This window comes from Pseudorca crassidens, chromosome 4, assembly GCF_039906515.1.
Source record: "Pseudorca crassidens isolate mPseCra1 chromosome 4, mPseCra1.hap1, whole genome shotgun sequence".
NCBI lineage: Eukaryota > Metazoa > Chordata > Mammalia > Artiodactyla > Delphinidae > Pseudorca > Pseudorca crassidens.
The window spans coordinates 137,483,868-137,508,605 of record NC_090299.1 but is presented as its reverse complement, the minus strand read 5'-3'; the positions used below and the strand labels follow the sequence as shown (position 1 = coordinate 137,508,605).

General features: G+C 36.4%; 1 protein-coding gene across 4 annotated transcripts in view; it reads left to right on the top strand.

The window, feature by feature from the left end:
* The window catches only part of MTTP (microsomal triglyceride transfer protein), a 54,773-nt gene that overhangs the window by 15,645 nt on the left and 14,390 nt on the right, over positions 1–24,738 (top strand). For all 4 annotated transcript variants that reach the window (XM_067736891.1, XM_067736890.1, XM_067736893.1 and 1 more), the window contains 10 exons: positions 1,074–1,217; positions 7,117–7,224; positions 8,453–8,569; positions 8,856–8,995; positions 10,741–10,891; positions 13,039–13,196; positions 16,179–16,347; positions 17,242–17,349; positions 21,789–22,001; positions 24,140–24,351. In XM_067736891.1, coding sequence (XP_067592992.1) covers positions 1,074–1,217; positions 7,117–7,224; positions 8,453–8,569; positions 8,856–8,995; positions 10,741–10,891; positions 13,039–13,196; positions 16,179–16,347; positions 17,242–17,349; positions 21,789–22,001; positions 24,140–24,351 — 1,520 coding nt within the window. The remainder of the gene's footprint in view (positions 1–1,073; positions 1,218–7,116; positions 7,225–8,452; positions 8,570–8,855; positions 8,996–10,740; positions 10,892–13,038; positions 13,197–16,178; positions 16,348–17,241; positions 17,350–21,788; positions 22,002–24,139; positions 24,352–24,738) is intronic.

Below are 24,738 nucleotides of genomic sequence, written 5' to 3'. Positions count from 1 at the left end.
CCAACAGGTAAAATTACCAATGAGGGAGTAAACCTATTCTGCATTCTTCTTGAGGACAGAACGAGGTGCTCCCCTGAATGGCAGTGTTTGGTCAGTTATGATGCTTTAGATTTAAGTGTTGACAAAGAGATTCAAATTATATGGCCTCTGGGGCCTGTTCCTGTTTCAATATATGGTGAGTCCACATTTGCTTTTCAAGGACCTAAAGGCAATAGTTTCTCTAGTATAGTCAGTTCTCCTTCTACAAGTCAGTGTGAAACAGGTACACAGGACCAAGATTTGCTTCATTGTCACTGATAAGCAGTTACTGATATACTTTATAATGAGGTGTTACTGCAATACATTTATCAAGTGATCTTTGCTTCTTTGGTTGTCTCTAATAGCTGTGTGTGTTTTCCAAGTTGGATCAAAATTTTATCATCCACCTCACTAAGCCATTTCTCAATAGAACAGTATTTTGCAGAAAACATTCTGTACCTCTTTTTCAGTAATCAGACTGTTCATTTTAATTTTGTATGTACAAATAAAGTACAGTGGGGCAGGGCTCCTTTCAAACAAATGGTACAGAAAGTGAAGAGAGCAGGCAGACAGCAGCAGTTCAAAATAAATGAAGAGAGTGACAATGACATAAAAGAGCTATCTTCTAGCCACAATTATTGTAGACTTGAAGTCACAGATTTCTTTTTTTTTTTAATTTCTAAAAACTTTTATTGGAGTATAGTTGATTTACAATGTTGTATTAGTTTCAGGTGTACAGCAAAGTGAATCAGTTATACATATATCCACTCTTTAAAAAAATTTTTTTTCCCATATAGGCCATTACAGAGTATTAGGTAGAGTTGAAGTCACAGATTTCCTTGATGTCAGTATTTTTACCTAATTCAAAAACCTAATTTTTAATATCTTCTCCATTCTTTTAAAGTTGATAATTAGGTCCTATGAATCATGAATTGAGAATGACAGAAGAAATTATGGCCAACCCTGTTTATTTCTTTACCATTTTATTTTCTAGGAGACTCTGATGGAAACAGACATAGGAAGTTTTTCTAATAGGTTTCTTTCCATGATTCCAGATAAAAGATGTAAACGTCGAAAATGTGAATCAACAGAGAGGAGAGAAGAGCATTTTCAAGGGAAAAAAGCCATCCCAAATCATAAGAAAGGAAAACTTGGAAGCTCTACAAAGACCTGTGCTCCTTCATCTAGTCCATGGAAAGGTAAAAGTGATTCTTGGAGTTTCACATTGTTTTTTCCAACTTCATATTTTTCTCTCCTTCAGTAGATATTATTTTAGGTGATCATGGTGTTGCTACTTTTATGGAAAATGGAATTTTTCAAGAACTAATAAACAGAAGTTGCAAATTAAATGTTTCAGAAGTAAATCAAGGCATTGGATTCACTTATATTTCCTAGCCATTTATGTTCCCTATTTTTATGAAAAATTTTTATATAGGAAGTATATGTTTATTGGTAAGAGGCATAATTAAAAGGTACATTCCTTATTAAATTAGGAAGAATTCAAAAGACATTGTAACACAATAGGTCATCAGAGATGATTGGATAAATTCAGGAAAGTAGACAAATTATGAGAATGAAATGATGTAACTTAGATAAGTGATATTAACTTGTCATAAGAAATCAATAAGTGGATTAAGTACAAAATTGAAGCTTTTGAAGGGGTATGGCATTTCTAAGATAGAGTTGATTCTTTAGAAAAGCATTTAGATTATTTTATAGCTACGACTGAAAAGCACTTTATATGTTAAAGTAATGAATGAACGCTATAATATACATTGGAAATTCGCTCTGAAAATTCTGTAACTGTGCATTTCTTACGGTTTGAGTCTAGTCTATTAAAATGGTCTTACTATGTTTGGAATTGAAAAGAAACTTTGATCTGTGAATGATCAAGTATTACATATGTGGGTTTATGAAAAGTACAGATGTTATACTGACATGTATAAAAACATATTAGTATAAGATGAAAGCTTACTTTTAGGAACTAAAGTAGAAAAACAGAAAGGGATCATTATAGTTAAAACTACAAATCTCTAAAATTTCTCTAGATCCAAAATTTCTAGATTCAAACTAAAAGTGAAAACAAATACTTTAAAATATAAATTTCAGACATGAAATATTTTGCTATTCATGATGCTCATTTTTAATAAAGTACTAAAAAGGGACTCACAAGAAGGATTATTATATCATCACTCTCCTGTAACCAAACATGAATCACCATTTCAAGAATCCTTCTCTTCCTTCTCCACTTGTGAAAATACTTACCATGCTTCAGGCTTTGCTTGCAGACCCTTTCTTTTACAAAGTTCCCACCCTTCTAGCCAGCTGGAAATAACCATCCCTCTTCAGAACCCTCTTAGCACTTTATAGCTCACTCATGCCCCTCATTACTTTCCTTTTGGTCATTTGTGTTCATTGCTAGATTATGGGTCTTGGTGGAGAAAATTGCTGTTCCTCTTGATATTCCAGCCCTTCTACTCCCTTCCTCCCCAAAGCACCCAGAACCAAGCCTTGCACTGACCAACTTGGTGTTCTGAAAGCCTTTCCCAAACCCCATACTCCCCTGAGCTTATTTCTATCCAAGCATTTATCACAGTGTATTGTAATTCTCTCTTTACTTGTCTGCCATCCACATTCAGAGTAAGCTTCTCCTGGGTGGCAGTTGTGTCTTTATCTTGTATATTCAGCACCTTGTTCATAGTGGGAACTCAATAAATGTTCGTAAATTAAAGGAATGAACAAATAAGGTTATATGGGGCTAAAATGAGTCAGACTTTGAGGAAGTCTGTGCCTATTGTTTGCTTAATAAAAGCTAAAACATACTTAGTGCTTAATGCCTGCACTGACTGAAGGCATTACATGAATTCTCTCTTTTTCCTCATGACAGCCCTAGGAAGCAGGTGCTACTTTTTGGTCCTCTTGTAATAGATGAGGAAACCAAAGTTAAGAGAAGTAAAGAAACTTGCCTAAGGTCACACAACTGGCAAGTGGTGGAGCTGGGATTTAAAACAGGTTTCTGTGCTGGAAACCTCTATATTTTACTGTCTTTTCGAGCTGGAATATACTTGGGGAAAAAAAAATGTCTGGCTGCCTTGTAGTCTTCTTTTTATTCTTCACTGTATCTATTAACTCACTTGATTTTCATATGGCACAACTATATTAACAACATGAAGTACTGTTATTTTCATCTCTGGCCTTCCAATGTGGCAAGATGCTTGATTTATAAACTATTAATTGCATTTATAATCTTAACGACAAACCAATTATTTTATAGCCCCTTGGGTAGCGGTTGAGTACAAAGTCTTTTGTTACACATACAAAAGCACTCAGTGCCCTCCCTGTTCAAAGGCTGGGATGGAGCTGCCACATCATTATTTCAGTGACTCCAACATGCCATTTCTACAGGAGCTATTACTTGTGATGATTTACTGTAGCTACAGGTCAAAGTACACTGTGATATCTTTCAATTACACAATAAAGTACTTGTTGGAAAAAACATGACCCTGGAGACTAAGAAGCCACCTGGACTCTTTTAGCCACATCACTGTCAGAAAGATCATTATTTAAACTATCACTTCATTTTACTATGAGAGAAATTATGAAAGGGAAGACTGTACTGCTGTTTTCTCAAAGAGTATTTTCTATCCCAGGCTCAATTTAAGAAATTTCTGTGATTTCAAGGATACTCATCAGCATGTATTTTTGTCCTCCCAGAGCCCCCTGTTTTAAGCTCCCACATTTACACTGTAAAAGATATCTCATGGAAATACTTATATGCATATTTATTGCACATATTTTTTTTTCCATGCCTACTTATCTCCCCTACTTAAATGTTTGGGTATGACTCTAATTTTATCTACAAATCATAGATGAAGTCAGAAATATGACAGTTTTCTGGTTAAGACTGACATGCAAAAGATGCCTCAAGTTACAGTGTTGAATGCTAATCCAATTAACTAGAATATTACCAGACTTCTGTTTCTGGTTTTTGCTCAGTATTGATTACATTAATCATGTGGCTGCTGAGTCTGTCCCTTATTTTGTTGTTCCTAGACATTGATTTGCTCTCTGAATCTGGCAGTGTGGCTCCTGTACACACACGGAACCTCCAAAAGATATGTGGCGCCTTGGAAACCTTCTAATTCTTTATATATTTCTTCACTTGTCTGTTTTCCAATGTACCATTTCTTAGCTATGCTCTGTCTTAGATACATATGAAAGAGACATAGCTTCTGCTAAGTAGACCAGATAAAATGACTAATCTCTGTTTGCTGAGATCCTTTTTGTTTATTTTTGCCCTTTGACCAGTTAATGAAAATTCGCTTTCTCTTATTTTTAACGAATGTGTAAATTAAGGGAATGTATAGAAGTAATTTTTTCCTAAGGAAAAGAAATGTATAATCCCTACTGATTCCAAGGGGGAGATTGGCCCTCAAAATTATCCCAGAAGAGGCACTGAGTCTCCTTTCCCACAACCCACCCTTCTCCCTCTATGTTTAGTTTCCTTGGGTTCAACTCTTAGTTTGTGACTAGTCTACAATGCTGCCGGTCTCTGGCAGTTTGGGAGACTGTGAATTTAGATAAGAGTCCTGTGCTGTTGGATGTTCAGAGCTCATTTCAGAACTGAATGAAGTAATCAGCTTTATGGCCTGAATATAATAAAACTTACTTAGTTCCTGTTGTGAAATAATGAATTTAAGATTATTGTTGTGTCAGCCGTGTGGATTAAACTTCCAAGTCCTGATATTTTATTATTATTTTCTGAATTATCAAAACCCTACTCGATTCTAACAGTTTTGACATTTAGCTAATATGGATACCAGTGCTGTCTTCACTTTGGATCTCATTGCTCTGCACTAAAGGAAGAGAATTTAGGCCCCAAATGTAGCAGGCAGACAAAGGAAAAAGAGACTTGTCCACTTTTCTAGTTCTAGGGAAACAATAAAAGCTAATAGAAGGAATGAAAAAAATTTTTTCTGTCTCACAGTTTATGTTGCTCAGCCTTCCAGGAAAAAATTCAGCATACCATTTTCTTAGGTATCTAGCAGTCAAGATCAAAAGAAGTAGGAGTAACAGGAGAGTATTTAACCTTATGCATAGTCTAAAGATTAAATTTGAGACCTGGGTTTCCTGAAATTTTAGGTGAAACTTTATAAATAGTTCAGGCGTATTTTGTAGCTTGGAAGCAAAGTGAGGATACTGATGATAGTACAAGCATTTTTCCCACTTAATGGCTCCTCTCACTTTCTGAAGTATTTAAGGCTCAGACCAAAAAAGTCACAGGCCTTAGGCATGTGTGTATTGCTACCAGTAAGCCCTTCTGACTGTGTATGGGCTCAAGCGATCCAGTTGTAAAGCTCTACTAGTCCTGATATTTGCAGATTCCATACTCCCAAATATTTGAAAAGAAATTTACACTATAATTCCTAAAAGGAGAGAAGACCTAGTTTGCAAAATAGAACATCAGAAACTCAGCCTTGGTTCTGAGAAATTGCCAGTGATTTGTTTGAGAATATGATGCCATGGATTTTCAGACACTGAGATCACTATTCCAGTTCCTTTTTAAGCTGGACAAACACAATTCCAACATTTATAGGTTCATCCACTGTAATGACTAAAATTGTTTGCCAGATAAAGTGCCTAATAAATCTATCACTAGGCAGAGTATATGTAGAAAATAAAAATAGAAAACTTGAGGCACTTGTTAGGATAATTCAGGCAAAGTATTTTCTTCTTCTAAGGGATGAGGGAGTTTTCATGTATACTAAATTGTTCAGATTGGTATTAATTGAATTTATTGCATAATGACTGAGCTTTCAGTTTTACTTGAGAAGTCATGGTTCGTTTTAAAGAGAAATAGGAAGGCATTCAGGATATTTCTGGTAGAAATGCCAGCTATAATTATCATAGACCTTGGGAATTTTTACAGGGAAGCTATGTCCAACCTCTCCATTTCTAAATCATGTGACATGTTTGGAGTCAAAGCAGAGTAAAAAATGACAGCCTACGTTCCAGAAAATGCTTTGTATTTTTATCCTTGTTTCCTAAACATGAGCTAAATGTTCAAAATGGTATGAGACATCGTTATTACCTCTGTGCCTATAAATCTCAAGGATGAAACAAAGCTAAGATAAGCCATTTACTAGTGCAGCCAAATCACACTCACCTTCCTCATTCCAACCTCTTTTTCCCACCTTCTGAAGAGAAACTCAAAGCAGCGCGTGGGGCAGGCCATGCAGTGTTAGCACCCTAAACCTCAAGTCTTCCAACCTTGTATGTCTCCTTATACCCAAGGCCAACATGAATGCTATGGAGGGCAGAACATCAATCCTGTGGAATTGGTTTTTTTTTAATTTTTTTATTTTTTTGCGGTACGCGGGCCTCTCACTGCTGTGGCCTCTCCCGTTGCGGAGCACAGGCTCCAGACGCGCAGGCTCAGCGGCCATGGTTCACGGGCCCAGCCGCTCCGCGGCATGTGGGATCTTCCCGGACCGGGGCAGGAACCCGTGTCCCCTGCATCGGCAGGCGGACTCTCAACCACTGCGCCACCAGGGAAGCCCAATCCTGTGGAATTTTGACCATGGCCATTTTGGCCACGTGTGGGCCCGTATCATAGCCCTTAGAGGCTGTGCTGCCTCAGGAGTCTCAAGTATGGGGATTGCCATTCTCTTCCAAGAATCTATTTCTTTGATGTTATTTTAAACCTTGGTTAGTTTTTGTTTCAAGCAGAATCACAGGTAGCGAATACATTGACATGTTTGAAGAGAATGTTCCTGATTTCTCTTCCTTGGGCAATCCTTGTTTTCACAGAAATCCCACCCCGTATCGGTGCTCTCTTTCCTTCCCTATGTTACGCTCATCATATTTAGAGCCTTCATTAAAAGTCTCCTGAAATGTCGTATTTGGACAGTCTAGCTTCTTAGAAATGTAAATAGCTTCTTTTCACAAAAAAAAGAAGTCCCAGCTTTGGACTAACAGATCTCTTTCTCGCAGAATTGATAGGGGGTGAGAATCTAACCTTCCCTGCTATTTATTTAACCAAATCTGGTAAATGATGCATTTTTGCTCTATTTATGCTTGTCCTTTTTTTTTGCCTAGGTCAAAGAGTTCTACTCCTATCAAAATGAACCCATAGCCATAGAAAATCTCAAGAGAGGCCTGGCTAGTCTATTTCAGATGCAGTTAAGCTCTGGAACTACCAATGAGGTACTTACTAATATTATTAAGGATCCAGAAACGTATTTGTCAATAAAGTTACCAAAATTGTTTATATGGGTTTCTATCTGCAGAAATTCAGTAAAAAAAAAAGTTACTGCTATGGTAATGCTTAGAAAAGATGACTTGGGTGGTTATCTCATTTACATACAAAACGAATTGCCGTTTACCCCAATTTGTATTTGAATACAAGGTAGAGGGAATTAGAATAAGTCATACTAAAGAGACCTATAGAATGACGGAATGATAGAGATGCAAAACACCTTGGAGAATATTCCAGTGGTATCACTGTGCATCACTATCCCACGGGGAGCTTATTAAAAATATAGATTCCCTGGATTCACTGCAGAGTTTCTGATTAAGTAGATTAGCATCTGTATTTTAACAGTTTCTCAGCTAATGTAGATGCATTGTCAGTTGGAGGAACCACTGGTCTATACAAACCCTCTTCATTTTATAGATGAAGAAACCGAGGTTGAACTAGGGAAGTTGAGTGACTCCTTCAGTACCATACTTGGAGTCAAAAGCAAAGCTGAGTCCAAGTTTTCTTGTCTGAATTCAGCCAGTCCATCAGTGGGTGAGAAAATCTGATGGCAAGGCTGGGCCAAGGGAATGCTGGTTAGCTTTCTAGAATGAAGACTGGGGGTGGTGCTTGTAGAGGCCAGAGGGAAGACTCAGAGATGCTAAACTGAGTCTGTACTGAGATACATTTGCCTACATTCAAACTGTTGATGTGACTTATAATGAGTTGAATTAATCCCACAGGTTTTTAAGGATTTCGAATCATACTCAGCTCATCAAAGCATGTGAGTGCACGCATGCGTGCACTCATACACACAGTGTGTATGCACACATACACACAGCCTACATACAGCATTAAAAGTCAATTCCCCTTGCCACATAATTACCCACTTACGAGAGGTTTTGATTATGACCAGGCCATTTGTCCAGTTCCTATTAGACATTAGAGAGAAGTAGGAAATCCTTTATTATTCCTGGGGCAATATGAAGGCACTCATAAGACTCAAACAAAGGGAATGGAAAAGAATCCACATGCTGCAGGAAACACTGAATTCTTCTGCCTTCCTAGCTTGTCAGCCTGGGCAGAAAGGCAGTCCCCCATGACATATTAGAACCCCAATTTTCAAGCCACTTCCCACTGGAATTCAAATGGTCCATGTGAGAATCCCAAACATTGTATTTTTGCTTTTCTTTTTAGGTAGATATCTCTGGAGATTGTAAAGTGACCTACCAGGCTCATCAAGATAAGGTGATCAAAATCAAGGCCTTGGATTCATGCAAATCAGAGACTTCTGGATTTACAACCCTAAATCCGGTATGCTTGCTATCACTTTCTTTGAGGCAACCAAGTAATTACCTTTTGTAGAGATTATTTTAAAATAATAGGTGAATAAGGTAACAATATAATTTGGGAACATTTATAATTTTTAGTTTAGGGTATTAATTTTGTATAATATCAAATGAATAGGTTTATCTTAATATATTGTAGGTTTGGGTGACGGGGAAGTTCTTGTGAAGATGAAAAGATAATTCACTATTTGGCTTGATTCAAAGATAAAAAGCTAATTACTTGTTACAACCACATATATTTATTTATTTAGGTCTTGGGTGTCACTTCGAAAGGCACATCTGTCACTACCTATAAGATAGAAGACAGCTTTGTTGTAGCTGTGCTCGCAGAAGAGATACATGCTTTGAGGCTGAATTTTCTACAAACAATTGCAGGCAAAATATTATCAAAGTAAGATAATGTTAGAATTTAAGTTTTCTTTACTGTTCTTTGATATATTATTATACTTGGTTTAAAAAAATATATGTGTGTATATACACGCACATGTATATGCAGTGCTTCCTCATTTTGACTGAGTTCTTTTAAAACAGTGATTATGTCTGTTCATCTTTATTTTTCATATTATCTACAGTAATATATGGCATGTAATAAATACTTAATGTTTTTAAATAGAATTTCATTAAAAATAAATTGTTAATTGAATAGAATTTAAATTTTGAAAAGGTAAACTACTTGATTCATTCTCATTTATTTTCTAATTTCTCTGTCAAATGATTTTAATGTTAAGCATTAAAAAATGGTGGCATTGGTGAGTTCTCGCCTCCAGATTATTTTTTGTTATTTTTGTTAATAAGCACAGAAAAGTTCCATACTAAAGTGATGTGACAGAATTTTTGATGTGATTTATAGTACTTACATATTCAAGCCTATTATTTCAATTGGAGAAAATTTCTCTGGTCAGAATAGTTCTCACAGGCTAAAGAACTAGAATTTCAAATCTAAGAGTATGTATTATTTTCAAATTTTAATTCAGAAGAACATCTCTAGCATTAAATGTTAGTTTTATCTTATGTCATTGTTTCTCAAATGTTTCTTCTGAAGTAGCCCTAATGTCAGAGGTACATGGTTGCAAAATCTTGGGAGAAATGCTTCAAACCATAAATGCTTGAAATTTTATTGAAGTCTCCTCTGGATTAGAACCTTGTGTTCTACTTTGTACTGTATCCATATTGTTTTCATATATTTTCGTATAAACTTAATATTTTTAATTACTTAGGTTTATCAGGTTTCCATTGCTCTATAACACACCACTCCAAACTTAGTGGTATAAAAAAACAACAATCGCTTTATTATTCTCACTCATAATCCTGGCACTTGCCTTGGTCCTGCTAGGCATGCCTCTCTTGGTGTCTGTTGTACAGTTGCAGACAGTCACTGACCAGAGATGGTTCAAAGGCTGCTCCCTCACCTATCTGGTGTCTGGGCTGGGAGACTCAAACTACTGAGGCACCTTATGCATCTCTGTTTATTTCCATGTGGCCTCTCAACATGGCAGGTTTGGGTAGCCAGACTTCTTACATGGCAGCTCAATTCTCTCGAGGTATGTGCTGCTAGCATGCCAGATGGAAGCTGAATTCCCTTTTATGACTTAGCCTTACAAGCCACATACTGAAACTTCTACTGTTCTCTGTGAGTCGGGGCAGTCACAGAGTCCTGCCCATGTTCAAGGTGAGGGATGTAGATTCCACCTCTTAAAGGGAGAGAGGCAAGCTTCTGAAAGAGCATATCAGATAAAAATATTATTGAGGCCAGTTTTGGAAAACAAGATTTCCTAATTATCTTAGTTAATAAGTGAAACGTGGTTGTACTGAAGACATCATTTTCAGAGAGCTGGGCTAAATCCAAAAGAGGTAACATCACATATCCAGGCAAATTTTCTTTCCTATAGTCTCTTGTCATAGTATTTTTACACTCCAGACTTAAATTTTCGAATCTTTGAGTAAAATTGTTGCTCCAGAAAAATTTCATAATTGTCTTGAGGTTTCTGTTACTGCTGGAGATATCACTGTTTGAAAGACATGGCCTTACAGAATTTGAATAAATTAGTATCTTGTTTGCCAAAAGAATGACAATTAGTAGCTTGTTCACTCAAAAGAATGCTGCTAATGTGACATTTCTCTTCCTTGGTTATGCAGGCAGAAATTAGAGCTGAAGACAACAGAAGCAGGCCCAAGACTGATGGCTGGGAAGCAGGTTGCTGCCATCATTAAAGCAATTGATTCGAAATACACGGCCATTCCCATTGTGGGCCAGGTCTTTGAGAGCGAGTGCAAAGGATGCCCTTCTGTAAGTGTGAGCAGCTGCGTTGTGTGGCCAAATCATGGAATAATCATGGCTTAAAGTTCTGTTTTCCTTTTGTCTCCAATGGAAGCTTCAGTTAATTTGTAAAGAAAGTTTACAAAGAACTACCAGCCACCACTGAGTTATAATGGCAGTAGCCTAATAATATGCACCCAAGGTGATGCATAATACAACAATAATTAACCAATGATTACCGTCCACTCATTTCAAATAAAAAATGTTATGACTTAAGGAGAGCTTCCTCAGAGCAGCACTTAGAATGCAGTGGGAATAAGGACCTCATGAAGTTAAGGGGAAGCATGGCATCAAGAGCACAGACAGCGGTCTGAATCCTGAAAGTTCTGCCATTTGGTAGTAATATGTCCACAGGTGAAACGTTTTACTGACCTCAGTGTTCTGAGGATCGCTGTGAGGACTAAAAAAGGATACCAAACTCTTTGCCTAAATTGGGAACACTGATTTACCATGCCCCAACCTCCCCTACAGTTACAGCCAGAAATGAGATAGCACATCCCCAAGGCAAAGTGTAGATCATCTCGTAACATTTGTAATCCAGCAAAGAGAAATTTCATTTATTGCATGAATCATTCGTGATGTATGGCCACAGATATGACTCTGGGTTCCAGCATTTCCTAATACTTCACGTCTTGTCAGGAGAGCAAACCCTTGGCTTCAGGCTCTGTTTGTATCTACCAGAAGATGCTCTACCCTTGGCTATTATTAGTGTTGAGAAAAGTAGACACATCAAGCACTAATACCATAATTTGCTTAAAGTGTGAGGCACTAATTCCTTGCTAGTTTCTCAAATATACCAAAATTGAATTAAGGGAAAAACAAAATGAGACAAAAAAAGTAATTGTTCTCACACTTGGTTTTTTCTTTTGTTTTTCTTCCATAAATCATCTCATGTTCTGGTGTAATTTTCTAATGTCATATGAGATGGAAATTATTTAGAAAGTTGACTAATGAAACTAATCATCTTTTCTTACGCTATTAATTTCTCCCCCCACAGTTATCTGACATTATGAGCCATCTAAGATTTTTCATAACTATTTCTTCATTATTATGGGAAAGGTTTATGTCTTTGAGGAATTTGTTTTCCAACTTCAGTATAATGTCACCAGTGCAACCCTTTAAAGAAAAAAACAAATCTGACTTCACATTGATATGCTCTCTGCCCTCAGAAATGACCCAGTAAATCTTTAGCTAAGTACAACTGGAATTTTGTTTTGGAATATCCTCTTAAGATTAGGTAACCAAAAGGGACTTGAAAAAAGAGAAAAATGTATATCTGTTGCTTATTGGAAGGAATGAGTAATTTAAAAACTGGCAGCATGGACATTATTCAGAGTTAGAGGTCACTGATGAGATTTAATACATTCTTTTACAACTGGGGAAAAGTGGTAAACTACGAAAAATAAGTTTTTAGCTTATTTCTAAGCCAAAGGATGTCATTAATTAGAACTATTTACTATTTTTAAAACCACAGTAGCATAATGATGGTGTATGTGAGAATTACCTTTATCTAAATAATACTCTACTTAACACGGATATATGAAATGAACAGTTCAGACCCCAGCAACATGTTTTACTATTGTTTGCAAACTATTTACTATTGTTTGCATCTCATACAGCAGTAAAATAAAGAGAATAGGGAGCTCAAATTATTACAGAAACTGGTTTTCAGTAAGATTCCACTGCATAAGAAACCTGATACAATTCTTCAGCAGTTCTGATTTTTTTCCCCTCCAGAATATCCTGTTGTTAATGAAATTTTGGCATCATTTCACTATGGTGGTCAAAGTCTGGCCTCAGATAGAATTCCCTTGTTGTAACCATGGAATGACCCATATGCCCAGAAGCTTGAGGTCCTTTGAGCTAAGTGCTAATAGACAAAGACAGTCCTCCTACAGGGGAATTGTACACAGAGTCAGCAGGCCTCTGGGTTAGCCTCTGAGAGCCACAGGAGTGTGGTATGGACAGGGGGCGATCAGATATATTGAGGTAAGACACAAAAAGCTTCTTTGGCTTGTCAGATACAAAGGAAAGTTTATGTCTGGAAAGAACATCCTTTGTAAGTGTGGATGTTCAGAATTATGAATGTGGTATGGGCCTGCGGCCATGTTTTGCAGCTCTCGGAGCACTGGCAGTCCATCAGAAAACACCTGCAGCCTGACAACCTCTCCAAGGCTGAGGCTGTCAGAAGCTTCCTGACCTTTATTAAGCACCTCAGGACTGCAAAGAAAGAAGAGATCCTCCAAATCCTAAAGGCTGAAAACAAGGAAGTACTGTAAGTGCCCTGAACATTGTGTGGGGTTGTCTGTGGGAAAGCATTACTGGGTTATTGTTTATTAAGCAAGTAAGATCTCTTTTTAACCAACTGCCTCACCTTCCAATCAATTGTTTTGTTGTTTTGTGTTTTCATTGAACAGTTATACCTCAGTGAAGTAATGCAGTGGTTAATTGACCAGACATGCAATAACAAGTTTTCAGTAGTGACTCAGAGTGAACATTGTTTTTTGAGTATTCATGAGTTTACATCAGGTCTGGATTGGTACATAGATGGGGGGGCAGGGCTTCATTGTGACACCACGGTGCATGTGCTGCCTCACTGTTGTGAAATTGTGTTCCCTAGCTATTCATTTACACTCGAAAAGATTTCAGAGTTGATTATAAAAACAAAAAACGAATATGATTTTTTCAGTTGAAAATGTGGTTTCATTTTTATGTGATCATCCCCATTGAAGCCGTGTTTTAAAAAGAAAATTGAGTACTGAGGTAAACAGCCAAAAGAATCCAGAGAAAAGAAATGTGTACATTATTTGAATATTTGATGAGAGAATGCTTTATTTGACATGCATCTTAAAGAGAGTTGACAAATTACCAAATTTACTTTGTAAATACAAATACACTTTCTAAGTAAAAGTGTTTTGGCCTTGTAATATAAAATTTGTCTGTAACTACAAATTCAACCATATGACACTAATTATCTTAACTGATGATATAGAACATGGCTCAATTAATTTGACAAACAGTGGAAACTAGCCATTAAGATAATAAAAAGTAGAAAGTGGCCAAGTTACACACACGCATGTACACACACACACACACACACACACAGAGCAGCAGTAGTCACTGAGTTCAAGGGACTCAATTACCCAAGAATAAGAGAATTTAGTTTTTTTTCTGAGAAGTCTGTTTATTCTAGATTGTATTTGTTATTTACTCATCTTGAGGACACTAAAAAAATTGATATGAATTCCATATGACAAACCAAAAGTTAGTTGGGTACTATCTTCAAAAATAAATATTTAAACCAGAAGTTAAATATATGCAAAATCATAAATTCTCAGACTCTGTTTTAATCATAGAACTTAGGAAAAATATATTTTAGAGTGACTTATCTTTTTATCAAAAACAAAAATATGACAAGAATAGTGCAAAAATTAGCTATTTAGAACGGAGATTACACTAAGCCTTAGCCTATTTGTATCCTAAAAATTTTAAGGTGGCAATAATTTGTATGATTGCATGATGTAGTTTCTAAATCAGGTTATTTACGCAATATTGTACCATATCATAGGTAACACACACGTAACGTAGTACGGTAGAAAAGATACTAGGATGCGCTAATATCAGAAGACCTAGTTTTAAATTCTGACTTCCAACAACATACAACCTTTAAGTAGGTCATTTACATTTAGCTTCCTTGAGCCTCACTTTCAACATCTGTAAAATACAGAGAATAATTCCTTCTATTTATTGTAGGATAGTGAAAGTCAGGGTGGTGGAATGTAACATTTCCCGAAGTTTTTATTATGTGTATCTTATAACTTATACAATATTAACAAGTATGCCAAGAGGAAAGGCTTCTGTGAGCAACTGAGTTTGAAAAACACTGGGAGAAACCAAGTTAAACAGTTCTCTGCTACAGAAATATCCAGCATCTTTAATCTGATAATATTATGTATAAGTTTCCTTAAACATATTCCAAACTTACACAACTTTGAAAATCCCTTTTCTTAAAGCATTTGGTAGGACTAGTATTGCATGAAAAACACTTTAGGAAACACTGTAATTAAAGACCGTGTACTCCAGTCAGAAAAACCTGAGTTCCAATCCTAGCTATATTTTTACCAGCTATGGGACCTTGAACAAATGACTGGATATCTCTGTTTCTTTATATATAAGGGAGAATATTAGCATTAAACTGATAGAGATGTTCAGTGAGGTGATGGTATTAAAACCAGCATATATTTATTGAACATTTACAATGTGCCAAGCACTATTCTAAGTGTTTTACATAGATCATGTAATTTAATCCTCTCAACAATCCTAAAATAACTACTGTTTTTAGCCCCATGTTACGGATGAAGAAGTTAAAGCGAAAAGAGTTTGCACACCTAAAATTTCTAGTGCAATAATAGACACTTAATAAGTATTACCTCTCTCTCAGTTTGCTTCATTCACTAGGCTTTTTGTTAGGATCAAAATGGTATAGTGCAAGAATATCTTTTTAAAAATGTATAACATATTAAATACATGTATGGTATGTTATGTGAATGTGGAATAAAATATATATCAATACATACCTAATATGTTCATTAGTATGGCAACTAGTTTCAGAAATTTTACCATCCCAAGACTCAGCCAACAAAAGATTCTTGATGAGTAGAATATGTAACTAGCACTTTCCTGCAGGAGTTTTGCTCTGCTCACAACTAATCATTGTGGTTGAACTTGAACTATACCATGGTGCTTTTTATTTTTTAAAAAATGAGCAAAAACGTCTCTCTTGGATATAAATGAAAGTTTAAAGAATGCCCCACCTTTCCATTAAATAATACTGCCCTAGTTAAGTTATGTATTTGAGAAATGTATATATTTGCAAAGCTAATTAGAGAAAGAATTGATTTGGGGGACCATAGCTTTTATATATGACCCACACAGAAAAGTTTGAACCTAGTTTATAATATTATTTATATGATTTTATTTATAAATCTCCAAATTATATTTGGCTTAGGCTAATACAGTAAAATTAATTTGTATATTCTGATTATACATTGAGGAGAAAGAAGGGAGTTAAGGGAGAGATTTCAAATAAAAGGGGGAAGGGTCTTTGGTGAAAGTCATTCATTTTTCTTTTGTTTAAATAAAAAAATTTTCACTTCTTTAGGAAATGTAAACCAATAGGGTCTATGAATGGTAGCGATTCAAAATAATTTCTTAAGCACCCTAAACATTGATATCCATGACCATGCCTTTTTTGTAGACCCCAGCTGGTGGATGCTGTCACCTCTGCTCAGACCCCAGACTCATTAGATGCTATTTTGGACTTTTTGGATTTCAAAAGTGACAGTAGCATTATCCTCCAGGAGAGGTTTCTCTATGCCTGTGGATTTGCCTCCCATCCTGATGAAGAACTCCTGAGAGCCCTCGTTGTAAGTCAAATGGAAACTGCAAAAATAAAGGCTCTGGGCTGCTCTTAGGAATCTAGGCAGTAATTAAATTTGCTAGCATCAGAATACAGGCTGAAATACAGCCTTCTGATTAGTCATATTCAAATTCCTTTGGACTATTTTCTTTCTGTTAATCATTACCTGTACAGTAGATTATTTCACATAGTGTCTTCTTTGTAATTCCTCTAAATAACTTAAACTATACTTTATGGAAATTTAAAGATTGTGTTCACCTATCATATAATGTAACATAGGACAAAATTTCAGAGGGGAGAAGTTTTGATTATGCTTCAAAATTTGATTTTAAAAGATTTGTTTTGACTTCAAAAATCTTCATGGTATTTGATGTACAGTACATTGTATAATGTATAATCTTATACATGTTATATATATATATATATATAAGATATAATTCTTCTGATATTAAAAATTATATTGGAAGCAAAAGCTAGAGTTCTCTTGGATCCAAGGTTTAAAATCAAAAAGTGCACTTATTCACTTATGATTTAGGGGAATAGTTCATAATCTTTTTAGAAAATGGGTTTGTTTGAAAAATCTGATACCCATACATAAAATTACCCACACATAAAATTTTACAGATCAATTTTTGGATTCACTGACCCAATGAGCCCAGTCCATAAACCTCTCAGGACTTCACAGACCCATGTTAAAAATACCTGAAAGAACTCTAAGACTTTTCAACCCAAAGCTAGACAGTGAAGTTGTAAGTGTCCCCAAAGCAAAATTCAGAGTTTGCAACCTAGGAACATAAAAACAATTTCCTCAGACTTTGGCTACTTTGTTTCTTTACTTAAAATATCCCTTGGAAATGTTTAAATGTTTCGGTAACCTATTTTATCCTTGTTTGGCTAATAGAGTAAGTTCAAAGGTTCCTTTGCGAGCAATGACATCAGAGAATCCGTTATGATCATCATTGGGGCCCTTGTCAGGAAGCTGTGTCAGAATGAAGGCTGCAAACTCAAAGTAAGTGCAAATCCAATCTCATTTATCGTATCTATAGTTCCGGACCAATCTATTTAACATTTACTGTGCTGCCCACCATTGGGGCAGAAATCAAATTTGTATGGTTTTTATGACATCAAAGGACTATGACTTCTTATATTTTTCAATTTCCATAATTATTTGAGTTGGCTGGTTTACTTCAGCAATCATATATCAAATATCTTGGCTAAACACAAAACTCACATATAAAAACATCCATTCAGTAGTATTTAATGAGTGTTTACTCTGTGCTAGGCATTATGCTAATACCTTAATATAAAGATACATAAAACATTCTACCATCCTCAAAGAACTCCTAGTCTGTTTATCAAATGCAAACAGATAAATAATAATATTGAAATATAAAAAGAGTGCTCTGGGGCTTCCCTGGTGGTGCAGTGGTTAAGAATCTGCCTGCCAATGCAGGGGACATGGGTTCAAGCCCTGGTTGGGGAAGATCCCACATGCCCCAGAGCAACTAGGCCCATGCGCCACAACTACTGAGCCTGCGCTCTAGAGCCTGCAAGCCACAACTACTGAGCCCGTGTGCCACAACTACTGAGGCCCACGTGCCTAGAGCCTGTGCTCCGCAACAAGAGAAGCCACTGCAATGAGAAGCACCGCAATGAAGAGTAACCCCCACTAGCCGCAGCTAGAGAAAGCCTACACGCAGCAACAAACACCCAACACAGACAAAAATAAATTAAAAAAAAAAAAAAAGAGTGCTCTGCAAATACTACAGAAGATGCACCAAACTATTCTGCTTGGGAGTGCTGGGGAAGCTGTCACCAAAATGATAATATCAAATAGCTTAGCCTAGAAGAGGTTTTTAGGTGAAGAGATAGTTTTGTGGAATAAAGGACGTTCTAGGAGAGATACAATAATGTATAAAAAAGCCCAAACTCAAAATGAGCCTTGTATGCTTGAGAACAGTGAGAAATTCTGTGGGGCTAGAGCAAAAAATATGTATGTTTGTGGGGCAGATAGGTGGGAGTGCTGATGAAGGAAAGAAGGGAAGAGAGAAGAGAGGTAGGCTGGATCTCTATTAATGGCAAGCTAAGGAGTCTCGACTTCATTCTGTAGAGAAAAAGGAGAATAATGTGGTTTTTAGGTGGTGAATGACACACGCCGATTTTTTTAACCTAGGAAGAAGCAAAATGGTATATAGACTGGGTGTCAGCTGCATTAGGGCCAGTACGATCTGATCAGAAATGTTTGCAACAACCTGGGCACGAATTAATAAAGGTCTGAATTAACGTAGGTGCTGTATGGTAAGAGAAAGAGACAGATTCAAGAGCCCTTTCGGAGATAGAATCGATAGTATTTAGTGACTGATGGGATGTGGGGAATGAGAAAGAGGTGAGAATCCAGGTGACTGTTAAGCTTCCAGGTTAGGATACTAGATGTATGGTGATGTGAACCACTTAAGCAAAATTTATATAGAACCTGGTTTCAGGGTGGGAGGAGGGTAGAGCTATTAATTTGGCTATGTTTTGGCTATGTTTGAATCCTTTGGGACACCAGGTTGAGTTGCCCAATAGGCAGATGGCCACATCCATCTGTAGCTCAGAAAAGGAGTTAGGACCAGGAATAGAGAGTGACTGAAACCTTAGGAGACAATGGGATTACCCAAGGGAGGCATATAGGGTGAGAAGGAAACAAAACAAAGGATTACATTTAAAGTTCTTCTGATAATGGGACAGCCTAGTTATCACATCTTTAAAGTTACCTTATGAGTCTAGCTGTAAACTATCCATCACTGTCATTCAGTTTTGTTAATGTTTTTGAGCAACTTTTAAAAAAATGCATCTTTGAAGATAATGAGGCTTGGCTACCAAATGGACCATAGCAAATGTTCAGATTTTCTTTTCAACTTTCTGCTGTGGAATACTCATCTATCTTTTGCCCATATCAAAGACATCTGGATAGAAAGAAAACGATGTATTCTAAATACATATTTAAGGCATCTGCTGGGCACACAATCCACAATACCTTACTGTGCAAAAGGTACCTGCGAAGCTATCGAGTGCTATAGCTGTTCAGCATATACTGGCATGAAAGCTACTGCCCTATGACAGTCTAAATGGCAGCTACACAGGTCACAATGAGTACTAAACCTCTATTTCTTTTTTCTATTTGTTTTTCCTTACATTTTGATCTCCCTGTATCCTAATTTCTTTTTTCACCAAATTTATATTTGAAAAAATTCAAACCTATGGAAAAGTTGTAAGAATAGCACAATTCCATTAATATTTGTATACCTGCTTCATCTGGATTTGCCAATTGTTAACGTATTATCATATTTGCATTACCTCATTCTGTTTTATTTCATTTTATATTATTTTGGTTGAACCCTTTGAGAGTAAGTTGCATGCATCTGACATTTTACTCCTAAAGACTTTTACTTCTTATTATTCGAGTGCCATTGCATCTAGGCTCTTATAATGGACAAAATACATATATTTACATTTATTAAATTGCTAGTTCATACTGCTACCTCCAGTTCTACAGGGTTCTTCCTCTCCTTCCGTCATTCTGTAATTATACCTTCCTTCTCCCACAGTGAGAACCCTGGTTCTCAAGAACATTAATATCCTGATTCATTTGCTCAATCCTAAAACATGTACAAAATAATTTTGGAATTGTTACACCAATGTCATTACAAAAACCAAACTGACTTAAATAAAGTTCAAGACTTCATCACAGTCTTTTTGACCTTAGAATATATTTCACTAAAGGTATACAGTCAGAGGACTATGTTCAAACATTGTTTGGATTAATTCTTTTTTATTCTCTTCTGTTTAGTTATGTTATTACTCATTTGCTTCTGTTTGAAATCAATTTTAGCCACCTTTCATCCTTGTTGACTTCATTTTATTTCTTGAACATATGGAATAGTAACATGATTCAAAAGTCAGGACTTTATTTGAAAAGTATTCTCAAAGAGGTCTCATTCCCTTTCCTACTCTTCCACCCATTCTCACCTACCTTTTCTATGTAAGCAGTATCATTAGTTTTAGGTTCTCCTTTCTGTTTCTTTTTGCAACAGTAAGCAGATGTACATACACATTTTATTCTTTTTTCTTGCACAAAATATAGCCTTATATACACTCTCTTGCATCTTCTTTTTTCCACTTAACAACATACCTTGGAAATCACCCCATACTGGTTCACAGAGATCTTCCTCCTTCCTTTTACAACTGCCTAGTACTCTATTGTGTGTTAAACTGAGGCACAACAGTTTATTCTCCCATGTATGGTCATTAGGTGGTTTCCACTATTTTTACTATTACAAATAATGCTTAAATGAATAATCTTAGGCACACTTTCTCTTAATTTTGGAGATATAGCTTCAGGGCCAGGGTATTGGATCAAAATGCAGATTTGTTAGATTTTGCCAAATTATCTTCCATGGGAATTGTAGCATTTTATGCTTCCACCTGAATGCCTATTTCCCTGTAGGCTCAATAACAATGTATGTTGTCAAACTTTTGTATTTTTAAAGATCAATCTGGTAGTTGAGAAATGGTATTTCTTTAATTACATTTGAAGTTTAGCATCTTCATTCTCTTTGGGGGCCTTTTATATCTTCCCTACCCCCATCTCTCCCATGGTGTGTGTGTGCACGTGTGTGTGTACCTGCAGCCTGGTTTCAGAGTTTATAAATCCTATAGATGAATTAGATCTTAGGAACCTTTACTTTACAGATGATACTGAAGCCCCTAAAACATACGTAGCAGCAAAGGTAAAATAAGAACCTAGATGTCCCTATTTCTAATTTGTTTTTCCATTAAACTGTTAACTTGCTAGTCCATAGTTTCTAGGCCAGAAAACTAAAAGGCCTTTTCTGATTAAAAAATATGTTTGAAAAGTACCTAGCAAAGTACATGCTACATAAAAGGCATTCAAGGGATGTTTTTTGAACAGTATGTCAGCATTAATCAAATTTGGAATCAAGTGGAAACAAGCACTTTTTAAACATTTAGAACAAGACCTTACAGTTGAGTGCTAAGTGCTTTCACCGAAGTTGTTACTAAGGAAAAGGTGTGTGCCACCATTTAGGCACCATCTAACCATTATTTTAGAATTTCAGTGAATGGGCAGTTTTAGGAATAATCGATCACAAGGGAATTTTAAAAATGACTTTATGCATTCAGAATGTGTTTAAAAGTAAATATGCCCATTATTAATTATACTCATTGCTTCTTAATATGTTAATGTATGTATTTTTAAAAAAAAACAACACCACCTTTATCAAGCTTTACTTGTTCATTTTCATTGTGTGCCTCAGTCAGGCAACCAGTGTAAAACTTTCTAAAACCTTAGGCTGTTATCCTGGACACAAGAGTGAAGCTGATCTTACCCAAGCTTTGTTTAATATATGGTTATGCATATGTCTGATGTAGAATGTGATTCTTTAGGGAGTGGTAGAAGCCAAGAAGTTAATCTTGGGAGGACTTGAAAAAGCAGAAAAAAAGGAGGACAAAATGATGTACCTGCTGGCTCTGAAGAATGCCCGGCTTCTGGAAGGCATCCCACTCCTTCTGAAGTACGCGGAGACAGGAGAGGGGTCTATCAGCCACCTCGCCACCACCACTCTCCAGAGATATGATGCCCCTTTCATAACTGATGAGGTAAATTCTCCAAGAATGTTTGCAACATTCACAAAAGGAAAAAAGCATGCCTAATCACAAGTCAGATGCAAACTTCTCTGAAGTCACCCTATTTTTTTTTCCAAACTAACAATCTCTCTTTCCTGTTAGAAATAACCCTTAAATTGGATTTAAGGCTCTTCTGAAGCAGCCTCACATTTTGAATAGATAATGTCCTATATCCTGAAGCATAAATATTGAAGCACATTCTCTTGTTTTATCACCAAAGGTAATAGATAATGCTAAGATATAGGAAGTCAAGAATGTGAAAGGAAGATAAAGCAAGGGGAGCTGAATCTAAAGCTAAAAGATGAGAAACGGTCAGGCAGAAGAAAGGATATGTGTGTTGGATAGAATACGAGAAAGAAGTGGGAGTCTTTCAAGCAGGGGAAGCATATGGGTGAAGACCCACAAATGGGAAAGAGGGTGGAATATTCCAGGAAAAGAAATAAGTCCAGAATGACTGATACATGAAAAGTTAGGGAAAACATCTCTGCAATATGGTTATGCAGCCTGTACTTGAATGTTTCTGGTGACTAGAAGTTCAATATTTCACAAGACTTCTTCATTATTGGACAACTCACACTGTCCGATTTTTTTGCTCATATCAAGGTGATATCTTCCTTCCCGTGACTAACACTTATTTGTCTTAGTTTGGCTTCCCCTCCGGCAGGAGAATTCTACAAGTATTCGAATAGAGGCAAAGTCCTCTCTCCTTTTGGGTACCAATGCCAGTTCCTTCAGCAATTCCCTGTTAAATATCATTTCAAAATATCTTCCCCAGGATGAATTCTTATTGTCAAGTGGTCTTCTTAAAATTAATATCAAAATTCAATAAAGTACTCCAAATGATAATAAAAAAAAGAAACATTCTTTTCTGAAATATCTTTACTTCCACAAGTTTTAAGATGCTCTTAAATTTTTTGACACTGGAATAACCTGGCTTAAGTACTACCATGTTGGTTCCTACAGCTGCATTTTCAGGAAGCCATCCCAGCTATACTTTTTTTTAGGGCAGAGAATGTTTATAAAGTGTAAGATAAACTGCCTGTTGAGAATGATGTTCCCGGTTTGCAACTATGTTTTGTATCACAGTTGATAAGCTGCAAAGTGTGGTAATTAGGGTCATGAGTTTTTGACATAGACAGACCAACATATGGATTCTGGCTCTGTCCCTTCCTAGTTGTTTTTGCTTAGGTGATTCTTAATTCCTATATACCTGACAACAAAGCTCAACATTTGCGGGAGATAGAAAAAGACAGAGGAAAGTAGAACTGAAAGAAATATTTATAAATGCCTAGTACAGAACCCCAAGCACTGCATATTGTTAGGCAGTGCTAGTGACCAATGAAATTATTTGTTGCCGCAGAATGTAATTATTTTGGCAAATTTTCTTTTGTGTTAATGTTTTGTTGAAAGAAGAAAATCCTCTGATATGACTTATGGACTTTAGGTGATAATGATGTATCAATATAGATTCATCAAATGTAACAAATGTACCACTGAGATGCAGGATGTTATACAGGAGGAGGTTGTATGTTGGGGGGAGAGGGGAGGCATGTGGAGCACGAGGTATATAGGAATTCTATACTTTAAGCTTAATTTTGCTGTGAACCTAAAATTGCTCTAAAAAATAAAAAGTCTATTAATTAAAAAGAAGAAGGGAAAATTCTGAGGTACCTCATTGTAAGGAAATGTAAGTTCATATAGCCATCTCTCTCCAGAGCCCCTTTGCCATGTGGCAGTAGTGTCTTTGAAAATTCTGTGGTTGTTAGGGAATACCATGATATGCTGCAATAACAAACAAGACTCAAAAATCTCAGCTTCTCATCCACTCTATGGCTAAAGTAGGTAAAAGAAAATGTGGCCCTGAGCTCACTACCGTAGTAGAAGAGAGAGAGGAATAAGATACACCAGCTCTTAACTGCGTTGGCCCAGAAGTTACCCGCAGTGATTCCGTTCATGGTCCATTAGCCAGAACTATGACCCCAACATAATTGCAAAAGAATATGGGAAATATTGGAATACATGTCTATTTTATGAGCGTTAACTCTTCCTGCCCGATATCAATTTTAAAAATCTAGATGCGCACTAACTAAGCTTGAACATCTTACGAACAGGTGAAGAAGACTATGAACAGGATATACCACCAGAATCATAAAGTTCATGAAAAGACTGTGCGCACTACTGCAGCTGCCATCATTTTAAATAACAATCCATCCTACATGGAAGTAAAAAACATCCTCCTCTCTATTGGGGAGCTTCCCAAAGAAATGAATAAATACATGCTCGCCATTGTCCAAGACATCCTACGTTTTGAAACGCCTGCAAGGTATGAAGCAGTGCCCCGTCTCTGCTTATCCAAGCTTATTTGTATATTGATGTGGTACATGTGTGGCTAGTAATAATGGTGTGGTCTTTATGCTGGGTTATGTTGCATAAAACCAGAGAGTTTGCCAAATCTATTTGGAGGGCCAGATTAAACAACTTCACTTTGGCACTGTGATTTGGAACTCTGGGTATGATTTTTTTACTCTAGGTCTCCCGTTCGGTCTGGTAACATCATATTGCCAAATGTTAGCAATGTTTTAAAATCCAACTGTATTTTCAGTAGGACTATTTTTATAACTAGCATCATAAAATGAGGTAGGTTCCCACCAAATCGTCTTTCATCTTAACTTTCCAAATGTTAGGAATCTTTGAAGCCTCATTTATCACA